Source organism: Macaca thibetana, chromosome 7, assembly GCF_024542745.1.
Source record: "Macaca thibetana thibetana isolate TM-01 chromosome 7, ASM2454274v1, whole genome shotgun sequence".
Lineage (NCBI taxonomy): Eukaryota > Metazoa > Chordata > Mammalia > Primates > Cercopithecidae > Macaca > Macaca thibetana.
Window position 1 is genome coordinate 133,503,294 of NC_065584.1, and position 14,374 is coordinate 133,517,667.

Sequence of the window (14,374 nt, forward strand, 5' to 3'; positions counted from 1 at the left end):
AGAGAGGGTTTTGCCATGTTGCTGGTTTCAAACTCCTGGGCTCAAGCGATCTGCCCGCCTTGGTCTCCCACAGTGCTGGGATTACAGAAGAGAGCCACTTTGGCCACAAAACTTATTTTTTGAGTTAGGTAACTCTTCTTCAGGTGAAGACCACTAACCTACAGGGGTTCATAATCCGAAGCTTAAAATAGGTTTCTGGAAAGAAAGAAAAAAATTCCATTCATTACTCTAAAAATTGAGAGTTGGGAATATAAAACTATTAAGTATCACAAAATAATAACTCAAATGTCAGATGTATATTGCTTATGTAGTTTCTTGCTGTGTGAATACTATCAACATAATACCACCTACCACTGCTGTATGAAATGCAGCTGAAACAGAAGTAGCTAATCTGTTTCACTCCTCTTCTACTCCCACAACTTGGAAGGCCAAAGGATTTGCAATGACAATTTGCAGTGGCATTAGTTTTAGATAGGGTTATACGGCTATTAGTCTGAAAGTTCTTTTGACTTTCAAAAGCTGTTTGATTGTGTTATCACTGTACTTTGAGATTAGGGTGGTCCATTCCACCAGGTGAACGTTACATCTGAGAACACTATTTTTGGATACATAATAAATTCACAAGTGGTTTCTTAGATGTTGCAGTCCTTAAATAGTTCATTTTAAAGCACCATAACAAGGCTTACAAAGCTTGGGAGAGAACATTTCTTACCCATGTCTTTCCTTGGCTTAATTTCCTGCTTTAAAGTATTTAATTTTATACTGAAGGAGTAATTCCTAAGAGACATTTGTTTGCAACATGAATTGTTCCAGGTCAGGAGAGACCAGCTCCTTCATGAATGTTTCAGAGCCTAATAAAAAGGTAATCTTAAACATGGAAAATACTAAAACCCTTTCAAACCAAACGAACAAGATTTTCAGTACTTTAGAGAAATATTCTTAAAACATTTAACAGCTATTTTAGAGAAGTATACATTTTTGAAGTACTTGATCAAGCATATATATTGTAGTTTAAAGTTACTGTGCTGATCTTGGGCATTGTAACTAATGTAACACAGTAAATACTTAAGTAGATGAAGTACTTTTTATTACCAATAAGGGAATGTGCACTTCCAGATAAGTAAAAAAACCCTTGAGTATTTAAGCCTTATAGCATCTTATGACACATCCTGCACATATAATCAGTTCTCAAGTATTAACTGGTAGAACTGACTATTTTAGGCAGACATCCTGTTACATTCCTAATCACCTACTACTTCCTTCCCAACCAGTGTTAGCTCAAGGAATTTGTTACCTTTTACATTAGCTTATGATAAACAAAAGGGAGAAAATTCGTAATGCAACCAATTATGTAACACATTGCAAAACCAATTTTCTATTTTCCATGTCACTGCTCCATTTCTTGAAATATAATTTTCTTCAGTGTTATTTAAAATAGATACACAAAAATTTATTACTGTAGTAAACAGTAGGGGATAGGCAAACATTTTTAACAGAAATTAGATACTCAATACTTGGCATTAATATGTTGCTAATAAGCATGCCAGAACTTTTGACAACTTCATGGGATGACGCTAGAGATTACTTTTTTCTGCTCTCTAAACTCCCATAAAATGGATGTCCAATAAAACAACCTTTAGCAATTAATTTTAAAATGTCCTTACTTCAGAATTAAAAAATTACTCTAGATTATGTAAATTTGGACAGTCTTCCACATGAAACCTAGTCATAACACGCAAGTTACTGGTACAATGGTAATTCTTTTCATGGCATATGACATTTGCCTGTGTCAGAAATAAGTGATATTAAAATGGAAAACTGGAAAATTACTGTGATAAACTGGTGATGAATTCTGTACTCCTACAGTATGTTTCACTTATTACATATGTATACATATGCACACAAAAAAGTTTTGGCCAGCTATTCATGTGGAAATTCTGAGCAAAGCTTATAATTTTGCCAACATGGAACAAAGTTGCCCCCAAATAGTATTTAAGAAATAATTTTTTCTTTTTTCCTGTCACAGGGTTTTAAGTTAGACTTGGCATATACCTTTGATGCCATAATATTTTTTAACTACTACAGGTAATTTAGATATTATTATACGTGACACTAAAAAAGTAAAATTTTAGAGAACCACACACTGGTTGCTTCTGAGACATTACCTAAGATAAATCTCCTTAAAATTCAAAAGCAAGTAAGTGACGCTAAATTTTAGTGTTTTGAGAAACATGTAGAATCACTACTGACAGTTTAAATTTGTGGTGCTTAATATAACACAAATCCTCCAAATGGCATTTAAACTCAAGTTTTAATGGCCCAAGAAGTTACTATAAATTTAATAATCTCGAGTTAAAGAGAACCTCCGATTTGTCTTCGTTATGAAATTTCTGCCAAACTCCTACTTAAAAATGTACCAGGCCAAGCACGGTGACTCATGCCTGTAATCCCAGCACTATGGGAGGCCAAGGTGGTGGATCACCTGGGTCAGGAGTCCGAGACCAGCCTGGCCAACATGGTGAAATCCCATCTCTACTAATAATACAAAAATTAGCAGGTGCCTGTAATCCCAGCTGCTCGGGAGGCTGAGGCAGGAGAATCGCTTGAATCCAGAAGGTGGAGGTGGCAGTGAGCTGAGATTGCACCATTGCACTCCAGCCTGGGTGACAAGAGCGAAACTGTTTCCAAAGAAAGCAAAACAAAAACAAAAAAACCGTATCAAACAAATATAAATAGGATGCTGATTTGGCGGGGGGCGGGGTGGGGGGACCTAAAACAATGAAAACAAAAAGAAACCCTCCAGAAAAAGAAAAAAGGAGGAAAATTTTAATTTTGGTGCCATAAATGAAGACCAAATGCCTTTTGTGTCACATTCTGAAACCTGATACTCCACCTCTTGTTCTGGATAGTGTTCTTAAACACTTTGAAACAAAATAGTTAAATGTCAAATTCCTTTTTATTTTTTGTTATATATTTCAGTTCAAAATGTTTATCTTCCTCAAAATGGTAGAAATATTTAGTCATAAATCCCATACGAAGAATGAAACTCCCAGTTTTACTTGTTTTGTATGCTCAAGCCTCACTTCAACAATGTAAATTAAAAGAGAAATTTTCAGGTTTAAAAGTGACTAAGATAATATTTCAAAAAATCCTTAGTAAATTAATGATTACAGATCTCTGAGCTTCTTAAAAAGAGGTAAAGGGAATCCACTAGGCAAATAATTTTTTGTCTTATGGACTAACTGCTTCACCCATAGATGTAGACCGACACTGACACCACAAAAGTATACATACCTGTGTTTACTGAAGAATTATAAACTGATTAAAAAAGAAAATTTCTCACAAAATTTCTACCATCATGGATATTTTAAATATTAAGAATAAGAGTTTTTCAGTCTAAGACAAACCTAAGTCTTACATAAGGTAACAAACAGTACCACCCACAGTATAGCCCATTTAAAACAGGCCTCACTTAAATATTAGGTTCTCAGTTTTCTTGAAAGATGTATCAGCCTGTAGTTAGAAGGGACTCACGTAATGAGAGCATTACTTAGTACATATATACTCATCTTAAAAAGAAATCAGTTATGTTACATTAAGATGTGGAGAAAAAGTATTTAATCAACAACTTTAATGTAAGAGCAAGAATGAGTAATGGAAATCCAGCTCTTGCAGTAGACAGCATCTACTTGTGGCAGCCAAAGACTTCTTTGCAGTAACTTTTAGCTAGGTTGAGGGATAAAAAGAAAAATGAGATGAACACATTACAATATGATGTAAACCACTGGTACGGTTTTCACAAAAGTGGAAAAGATTTAATCAGTGAATAAATGCTACAAATTTGCCAATCGATTTTTAACTTCCCCTAAATTTATATTTTGATAAGCAATCTCTAAGATTTCAACTCTACAATATTTGATGCACAAAAACACAGAAAAATGTTTTAAGGGAAGAATAAATTATTTTAAGTTAGTCAGACTGTTAAGATATATTTAAAAACCTGTATTCCAGAACAGAAGTCACAGATGACTAACAAAAAAAAGAACGCACCTATATCTGGGTAAACAAAGCTACGTAATACACAATTACAATAAATTATTACGGTATAACTTTGGATACTGTTATATATTTAGCCCAGTTTTCCACAGAATAACAAGTGCATGCTTTCTCTCTAGAAAGTGGAAGATGCACTATTGTACAAAGCAAAGATAGCATAGGAGAACTGGGCACTGCAAGAATTGGAGGATAAAGGTTAAATCATTTCATTCAAATCCTTCGAATTCTAATTCCATCAACTCAAAGTTAAGAAGGGCTTTAGTTTTCAAGGGTTATCACATGCATACATATTTGAATACAGGCACAGAAACTCATCATTTTTATTTGGATAACAAAGGGTCTCCAAATTATATTGAAAAATAAATCCTAATTAATATCACTCTTGTAAAAAAAGTTTAGCACACTTTTCACAAATGATTTATGTAAAAGAGAAGAAAATACACATAATTTTATAATATCTTAAACTCTTTTATTCCCTACCATAGACATTTTGTCTTTTGTTTTCTTTCCGTTTTCTACAATTTCCAACTTGTACCTGTGTTTAATACTGCTTTAGTCTGCTAAAGACATTAACTGATTGCTTTTCTAAATCTAAGGATTATATAGTTTTAGTATAAATATATATCACATATTTTCGTAAAATTTTGACAAAACCGAATAAGCATGCCTTGTTTTAAGTCCATGCTCCTTCCACTGTTTATAAAATCTGATTTAATGATCAAAAAATTCTTGGTTGTCACTCTTCTGTTACAACAATCTTCCTTCTGAACTGCCACCCAGTTTTTACATAATAACAAGCAATAAAAAAACCAAAGAAATTATGTTAATCTTAGTTCTTCCTTTCGACACTATAAAATAATGTGAACTTTTTAAAAAATGAAACAAATACATCCAAAACTCAATACATTCAAATGAGCTGAGTTCCTTTAAGGTAGTTTGTTACCTTGGAAGGCCACAGTTCATTCTCCTAAGTATACTGCACTGCTCAAAAAACCTTTAAAACTCTTTTGGGATTGCTTTCAAAGACAGTTGTATACTTTCTGCATTACCTCAAAGTTAGGTGGAAGTTTTGGAAACTTTCACTTGGTGCCAAATAATGGTAACTAAAAATAATCAAGCTTCCTAATACTGTATTTTTTAAAACAACATATAATCATAAAGTTAATAGTGTCTGTGACAAATTAACTTTGAATGCAATTCTAAAAGAGTAAACCCAGCAGGTTTTGGGCAATGGTAGATTGCTGGCATTAGGAAATAACCTTCCAGCATGATCACTATTCAGAGTAACATTCATTTAGCTGTCTATGTTCTGGCATATTTGTTTAAAGTGAACATTCTGAGAGTTAGTATTCTTTTGAAAAGGAATATCACTCTTTAAAAAAAAAAGAATTTTATTCCTTTAAAGCATCACTGTCATAACTATGCAAGTGTTTTGTTAGAAAGTAGTTCTCCTTACTGTATCAATAAAGACTACTTTTAAAAACTTGAAAGCAAATAACCAGCTTATTTGCCCCCAGGCTTTTTAAAATCATTAACTGAAGATAAAATAATTTGAAATTTCGAAGGTACTAAAAAACAAAACAACAACTCCAAATGTAATAAAAACACATCAAGAACCAAACTACAATTTCTGAGCTGCACTGTTTATTTTGCTGCTTGAAACCTAAGTGACAGTATGCCACTATAATTATGGGGTTTCGTCTAAACCTTTACTACACTGCAGGTACAGAAATATACGGACACATTTTTAGAGAATTGACATTTTGCAAAATGCAGCAAACATTTTAATTTATACATGAGAAAAGGAAGTGTTCAAAAGGGTATGCATTTCAAGTTATTGCAGGTTATTTGTGAGAGAATTTCTGCAGGTAAAACATGTTTAAATTTAACCAACAGTAGCGTGTCAGTGTATTTAAAATCATGACAAAAATCTTCTCTCTGGTCATGTTGCCCATGACAAATTACTATGATGTTGTATGTTTAGGGCAAGATGTCAATACAGCATAAATCCCATGGTATTTTGGTTTTCTTCTGGAGATTAAAGCTGTTTTTCTTGGGATAAATGCAGCAGCAAAACACAAACCAGTTGATCAAAAAAGCACTTCTGCCATAACTCCAATAATTTTCAGGACACATCAACCGACAGTAGTTTTGCCATTCCCAGTTCTTTTAAGGATTACATCTCTGCACTGTTGCCTTAAGGACGTCTGTAAAAGCTTGTTCTCTGTTAAGCCAGTTTACTGACTACAGCCTGGTTGAGAGAATTTAGTTGGTTGGTCCATTTATCTAGTGCAGTATATCGTGCACCACCCCTCTTCTGATGATCCAGTTCAAGGAGTTGGTTGACTTGATCAATTCGGCCATGAATAGTGCTAGAAATAAATAAATAAGATGTGTCTACAAAAGACTTTCATCAAGCACAGTTTCTGGACTAATGTTTCATAAAATATAGTATCAACAAATGCAAAAAAAAAAAAAAAAAAAGCAGCTGCCTACATTAAATGAGTTCAGTGTTAGTTTTAACTTCACTGTGTTATTCAAACTCCAGATAGAAACCAGATTTCAGATATTTTTCATCAGTTTCACTGAAAGAACTATGAGGCATAGATTTATCCAATTAATCAAAGGCAAATATCACCTGTGAAGCTTTAAGCACTGTACTGTTTTTAAGAAAGATGTAATTTCAAAAATGTTATGTACCACATACCCTATACTTAAAAACATATACAAATACTATTCATTAAATAATTCTTTGGCTGTATATAATAAGAAATTCTTCTGAAAAAATGATTTAGAACTTTTTCTGAGATGTGTTTAATATGTCCATTCATCAAAAACCATCACACATACATATATATCTCTTCTAATAGAAAACCATAATACAAGGGTGCTTTTTATGAATAATCAATAATCCAATTGCTACCTTTGTCACTATTATTCAAAACTTATGGTACCAAACATTTTGTGATAAGAAATAGTAAAGTACTTACTTATCCAATATGCACTGCACCAGCAAGCTCTCCACATCAGCTACATCTATGTTTAACTCCTAAGACAAAAGACTTGTTATATACTAATTAACACTTTAAAGACTTCATAATTTTACATAATCATTCTAATTTTAATTCATTTCTATCACTTAAAGGAAAATTAGTGAAGAGAAGATTTTTAAACATATTACATTACCACTTCAAAATATCTCCAAGAACACAGGTCTGATGAAGACTTAAATTTTTAACTTCTGAAGTATATTCCTACAACAATTTTATTGTGGTTGAAGTTAATCCTTCATCAATTATACATTTTAGCGACTACTCTCCCCTACAAATTTTCTCTGAGGGTGAAAGAATCTTTAAAAAGAAATTTAGTGATCCCTAATTTCTTTGTTAGAATGTTAAGGCTCTTTTCTGTTAACTCAATTTACGCCAAGAAAACAGAAAAATTCACATTAAAAGTAAAGCCCAGTCCCAGCTACTCAGGAGGCTGAGGTAGGAGGATTGCCTGAGGTCAGGAGTTCAAGACTATAGTGTGCCACACTGTGTCTGTGAACAGACATTGTACTCCAGCCTGGGCTATACAGCAAGACCCTGTCTCTTAAAAAATAAATAAAAATAAATAAAAAATTAAAAGTAAAGCCCTTATGTTTAATTTAAAAAATTTAATTATAATAAAATGTTACCAAGTTAGAGGGACTCATAAATGGAAGACTGGTATACTGCATTTATAACTATAAATTATAAACACCATTAAAATCCATGAATGTAAGTACCTTAGAAATAAAAGGAATATGTATTCTTGTGTAAGGCTTAATTAATTTTATAAGCACTTGTGTTCTGATGTTTCGCAAAAGCTCTGAAAGACAAAAAATTAAAGTAACATTTTATTTAAGTTTGTATGATATCTTTATGAATCATTATGTACCCTAATTATCTTCTCAAAATACATTTTCCTGCTTGGCAAGGATATAAAGTGTTTAGATTTTAAAATACCTGGGTCAATGGATGCACAGTATGATCAATTGCTGCCTATTCCATAACTTCTTGTTCCCACCTCCTTGATTTTGTTGATGTTGACAGTCTACTAAAATATCATCTTGCCTTCTCAATATTACACTACTTTGTCCTCAACAGTTAACATACTTTAAGAAGCTCTGATTTATATCAGCCAGCCAAGATCCTTGTTTCAGACTCTCTCAAAACCTAGAGTACTATATTTCATATAATGCGTTTACAATTTCCTCCAGTTTTGTCTTAAAATTTTTTAAAACCAGGTTGAAATTCATGTACAAAGATTCTACATTTTTCTATATCTATAAACTGCAGTATCATTCTAGGTTCATGCAAGAACTTTTCAAATGTCTGTTGATTAAAAGAGAAAGGAAGATGGGGAACAACAGAACATTACTTCTGATGCATCTGAAATTTAGTTCCAAATGGTCATTTAAAAATCTTCAAATAGCTCCGTAATAGGTGGGAAAATTGGAGCTATAAAAGAGGTTCAAGAACAAAGAGATGATTGTAGTCTTTGGTAATTCAACATAACTTGCTAAAAACCTCATTCACTTACTGGTATGAAACCTTCACAATGTTACCTTATCTTTCACAGTACATACATCTGAGCATTATCTATAGCAGGATATTTTCAAAACTTTTGTTGTCAAAAATAAACCCTAAAAATTAACTTTGAACCTAAGCATCAATAATAAACATGCAACAGCGTCTATATTAGATTTTTTAAAAAAGGGACAGTTACCTTAAACAAAATGGACATTATATGTAAACTTGACTATATTAATATGAAATTGGCTAATTTCTTTAAACAGCTTCATAATTTTGAGGAATATCCCATCCAATGACAGCATTTAGAAACATATCTATACTTCGCAATAGACAGAAGAAAAACAGCTTAATGCCATGCAGCTTCATTAAGAAGCATTTGTTTGACAGTGGCAAAGAAAGTAATAGAATCCAGTTGGCAGAAAGAACATACCTTCGATGTGTTCTCTTATGAAAGGATCATCCATGATGTTGCTGTGATTTGTTTTTAGAATCTTTTCAAATTCAGTGATGTCATTATTCTGATAGGCACTAATAGAAAAATAAAAAGTGTAAATTATGTCAAACATGAAGTAGTTATGTATTAAATCAGATAATTCAAAGAGCCTGTTTCTCAATTTTCATATGCAAAAATCTAAATAATGTTATACTTTCTGTCATGGAAATCAGAGTTAAACAAGCACACATATCCTTCTGCCAAAAAAATATAAATTTCCTTTTCATGCTTTCGGTTTTTTAAAAGAAAGATTAAACAAATCTTCTTTTGGGGTTATACACTATATTCATACATAGTTAATTAAAATCACTTCAATATCTTACTTTTGTTAAAAGTTGGCAATAAAACATTTAACGACTATTTAATGTTTGATGTTTCCAAATGAAATTGTGCATTTAATTCCCAATTGTTCATAATGAAAGGAACCGGGTTTCATGTACACTACTACATGAACGGGTGTAGCCGTGTCTTTCAAATAAGAAAGTATATCCTCTGTGTAGGTTATTCAGAAAATGCAGCTTCCTAACTTTTATATTCTAGAAAGCTACCAGCAACTGTCAAAATTTTCAAAAGGAACATTTCTCAAATCTCTCTAACCTTAAAATCCCACTGAGCTATAAAGCAGAGACATCAGTGGCAGATAATTAGTGCCAACTAGGTATACACACAAAGTCAAGAGTGATGGAATCCCCTGTTGCAGAAGGCCAAAGGCTGATTTATAGTCATAATTCTCTGAGGTATCTAGTATCTCCTCTTGAAATAATTCTGTAAAGCTCTATGGGGATTGCTAAAGGTGCTGAGAAGGAAGAATCCAACCTTCTGGATATGGCACCACTGTCTGCTTTATATGTATCATCAGCTATTCTGCACGCCCTCTGCTAGTGCTTCCATCTGTTGGGTCCCAATGTAACTTCATGTTAGGGGCAGGTGATTCAAGTGCTTCAACAGGAATTATTTTCCTCTAGTCTCCTGGCAACTGACTAGGAAGATAAAATTAGGAAGCATTACTTTCTTACCCACCCCAAATACACTGCTGTAATATACTATATAGGAGGACATATTCAAGCATTGAAAACACTTGCATAAACATTTATATTTGTATACATACGTATTTTAACTGTAAAACATTCTTCCATTTCTTAAGCGGGGTTTTTAAAAAAAAAACATCTTACACAAAATTGTGGGACACCATGGGTCACATCATGTGGGTCAAAATTTACCATTAAAATAAGTTTTGAGTTCCAATACAGTGGCTTCACTGGAGTAGTTGGATATAATAAATATATAAATATCATTATATATTCTGATGTAAGTCAGATAAAGTTCTGATAAATCAGTCCTTTAACCAATTTTAACGTACTTAGCCAATTTAATTTATATAAAATATAAATGTCTAGGGTAAAGCTTTTCCTCAATATTTCTTTCTAAATTGCTGCTCAGCAATTTAACATTATAAACAACTTTGGTTCTTAGTTAATGTGACCAAATGTGAATGAAATAAACTACCTGAAATAAAGATGAAGTTTTCTTCATCTTTATTAAAAGCATCATAATTAAAAGTAACCTAATTCAACAACCAATTTAAAATAAAGTAGTAAACAATAAAGAAACTGATTTAATGTGGTAAGTTAAGGTTTTTAATTCCCAACTGTTCTTAGTCCCTCTAAAAAAAACCCTTTTATTTTTTTTTTTGCAGCCAAAATTAAGGTTTAAAAGTTAAATGAGGACATTTTACAAAGGAACTTTAATATCATGAAATAAGTTATTTTTTCCAAGTACATACAATTTATACGTAGGTGACCCATAATTTGCAGTCTAATAGTATTTTCTGTTCAATGAAAAAGTACTATAAATAGAACTTCTGGTCACCTAAATTATTTACATATATCTGGGGAAAAAAAAAAAAAAAAAAAAAAAAAGCCCTGCTTTATGTCCCTAACTACATTTTTCCAGCTGTGGTAAAACTCAGCTGTACAACTTAAAATAAAAGACCTGAAGAAACTTGGTAAATTTCTTATACTTTTTTAATGAATAAAACCCACAAAAACCCTGGGTTCCATTTATTCTATGCCTGGAGGAAAGTTTCTCTTACTCACTAATTCCTTTTGCAAAAATGGGCCTTTTCTTCTAGGTTTTTTGTTTGGTCTTATCTTCCATAATTTTGTTGAATATTAATTGACTATGGTAGGTTCTTCAGTGGTTAACCATCATTACGAATCATTCAATAAATCTTGGGTTTCTTACCAGTACGACCCTTCTGCCACCCCACATTCCACCTCAGAAAATTATCCATTGTAAACATTTTTAAAAATACTTCCATCTTGTCATTGAGAAAATATATGAGTAAAGAAATATGCTTATGCCGTCTTGTCTTACTGAAAATTCCTGACTCATCTTGGACTAGTTCATAATTTCATTTTGGATTAAGAGAGGTATAGGCAGTACTATTGTGAAATAACATTTTAAGACATCCACAATCAATTTTCCACTGAAAGACGCGGGTGCATGTGTGTGTGCGCAGACAGACACACACACAGATAATAGGAAAACTAAGTAGTGAATGCTTTATAAAATCTTGTGGCTACAGAAAACAGCATGTAAATAACTTCAGAAAATAAAAATTCTGCAAACTTTTCTAAGAAAACACAAAAGGGCAAATGTTGAATATCAACTGAGTTCTGAAAAGTTTTATCTCTCGCTCCTTTATGAACTGCTTTAAGGAAATTTACCTTAACTGAAATATAAAATCTTACCTTACTAAATTCGTCATTGCTAAAATTTCTGGATCATTTTTGTACGGCTTGGCCTAAACACAGTACAGAAAAAAATTAAGTACATGTACAAAGAAATAACATTTTAAAAAAAGAAGTAACATTTATTTCCAGATAGCTGATAAGAGAAATTAACAATTAAAACACACGTACCTCCTGTGAGTCAAATGGATTTATTCCCGATTTCATAAGCATATTTGCTAAGACCAAATATTTTAAGCAAGTGGTTCGTCTTGGACTTCCAGATTCATCATAATTCTTGAAGGCTTCAAAAAAATCAGTGTGTGCCTTTTCAAATTCACCTTCTCTCAAGTGCATTTTACCACCACATTCTGTGAAGAATAAGACACGAGAAAATAGGACATTTTCATTCTGTAATAACAAGATTGACCACCTCATAAAGGCCAAATGAAAACTATTTCAGTGCCTCTCAGTTTTTAAATTCTATAACTTGAAGAGTACTGGCCTCAAGGTATACACTGAAGTTCTAAAAAGCAAGAGTTTAATTAAACACTTTGATATTTCCCCATGCCACTGCCCACCCTCTCCAAACCAAACTTGCCTCTGATAACTCCCATAATCAGTGGATGAGGGATGGCAGACTTGATGTGAAGTGACTGTTCATAGAGTGCTTTAAGTTTTTTGTTATTTTTCTGTGCTGTGTACATTTGAATTTCCAAAGCATATATTTCTAATAACTGTGTACCTTTTTTCAGATCATCTTCTCCATCATCAGTCTAGGAAAGCAAATACTTAACTTTAGACAAGAGAGAATTCAGACAGTAATTCTTACTTGCATTAGCCTGGAAATCTTACATTTATAATACTATTTCCATGTGGAAAGGCAACACAAGTTTTAATTGGAAGTTACAGTACTAAGAATACCACTTGTAATGGCCAAAAAGAAACTAACACATCCTTTCCACTTTTTAGTTATTAGATAAGGAAAAAGTAGCCAAAGGTTTTTTGTACAGTAGTCCTTCCTTATTCTAAGACCTCCAGTGGATGTCTGAAACTATGTATAGTACTATGTTTTTTCCTATATAGTAAGTCCTCATTCAACACTGTCGATAGGTTCTTGGAAACCATGACCTTAAGCAAAACAATGTACAATGAAATCATTTTTCCCCTCATCAATGTGGTGTTGAACAAAACAACATTAAATCACAGTTTCTAAGAACCTATTAACAATGTTAAGTGAAAACTTACTGTACATACATACCTATGATTAAGTTTAATTTATAAATCAAGTACAGTAAGACATTAACAATAACTGATCATAAAATAGAACACATAATAATATACTGTAAAAGTTATGTGAATGTGATCTCTCTCTCCCTCAACATATCTTATTTTCAGACCACAGGAAATAAGTTGACCACACGAAACTGAAATTGAGGAACACAAACTGTGGATAAGGGGTGGGGGGACTGCTGTATGTATGAAATGTTTTAATGTTTATGTTTTTATCTAGGAGATTTATTATTGTCTTCCCCAAATCTTCACAACTGCTTTAGAACCACTTATTCAAGTAAAAAGCCCTTCCTAAGTCCCTTCCACCTGCCAGGCGCTTGGTCTATCATGGGGAAATACAAAGTTAAAAACCCCAAGGTTCTTGGTCTCAAAAAGTTCACACTCTAGTAGAAGATTAATCTGTCAGTAGATAAATTACAATATAAAAGACAATGACTAGGTGAAGCATAAACCAAGTGCCTAGGAGAATGAAACAGGGACTAACTTTCCTGGAGGACGTCACACGAATCACAAAAAGGTGCTGACATTTGAGCATGCCTTTAAAGTTGACCAACAGCCCACGAAATGTGGGCCATGAAAAATAGCAATATGATCAGCAGTAAGATATTCATAAATATCTCACACTGACACACACTAAGCCAAAATTTATTGTTTATTGGGTCTTCAAAGTTAAAATTCTGTTTAATTATTCACTAATGAATCATAACCAGAGTAAAACATACAATATACAAAACAATTTATACATCTAGAGTATCCTTAATCTTTCCCTGAACATACTTCCACCAAACTACTAAGTAATATAATGCTATTTACCATCCTGATAGCATTTTTCTTACGTTCTTAAAGCAAAACTTCTTCAAAGGATTTTCTCAAATTCCTTATATACATACTGAAAGACCCTCCATCATTCAGAGATGGCTGCTCCAACATTTCCATTTCACAGGGAACTGAACCTCCAGTTGGTTATGAATCAGACTAAAGCATCCTAACAATGTGTAGACAAGAAATCATTCCTAAGTGACTAATCCGCTTTACAAAACTATTGAGTATCTGCAGGTGATTCATTTAGAACAGTCTCTTGATCATTTCTCCCATTCACAGAAATGACACATATATCATTTAAATAATACTACATGGTGGCGGGGGTGGGGAGGGGTTGGAAAAAAAATAGTACATGGCACTGGAAGAGTTTAAAAATACTTAAAGCAGTATTTCCACATTCAATTTAAACTAGTATTAAA

The 14,374-nt window shown here is 32.8% G+C and overlaps 1 protein-coding gene across 1 annotated transcript in view; it reads right to left on the reverse strand.

The window, feature by feature from the left end:
• Positions 1–3,616: 3,616 nt before the first annotated feature.
• The window catches only part of COPS2 (COP9 signalosome subunit 2), a 495,307-nt gene continuing 484,549 nt past the window's right edge, over positions 3,617–14,374 (reverse strand). The window contains exons 8-14 of the mRNA XM_050797221.1: positions 12,442–12,616; positions 12,033–12,211; positions 11,862–11,914; positions 9,046–9,143; positions 7,826–7,908; positions 7,047–7,105; positions 3,617–6,428 (exon numbers count right to left, since the gene is read on the reverse strand). Coding sequence (XP_050653178.1) covers positions 6,284–6,428; positions 7,047–7,105; positions 7,826–7,908; positions 9,046–9,143; positions 11,862–11,914; positions 12,033–12,211; positions 12,442–12,616 — 792 coding nt within the window. The 3' untranslated portion in view covers positions 3,617–6,283. The remainder of the gene's footprint in view (positions 6,429–7,046; positions 7,106–7,825; positions 7,909–9,045; positions 9,144–11,861; positions 11,915–12,032; positions 12,212–12,441; positions 12,617–14,374) is intronic.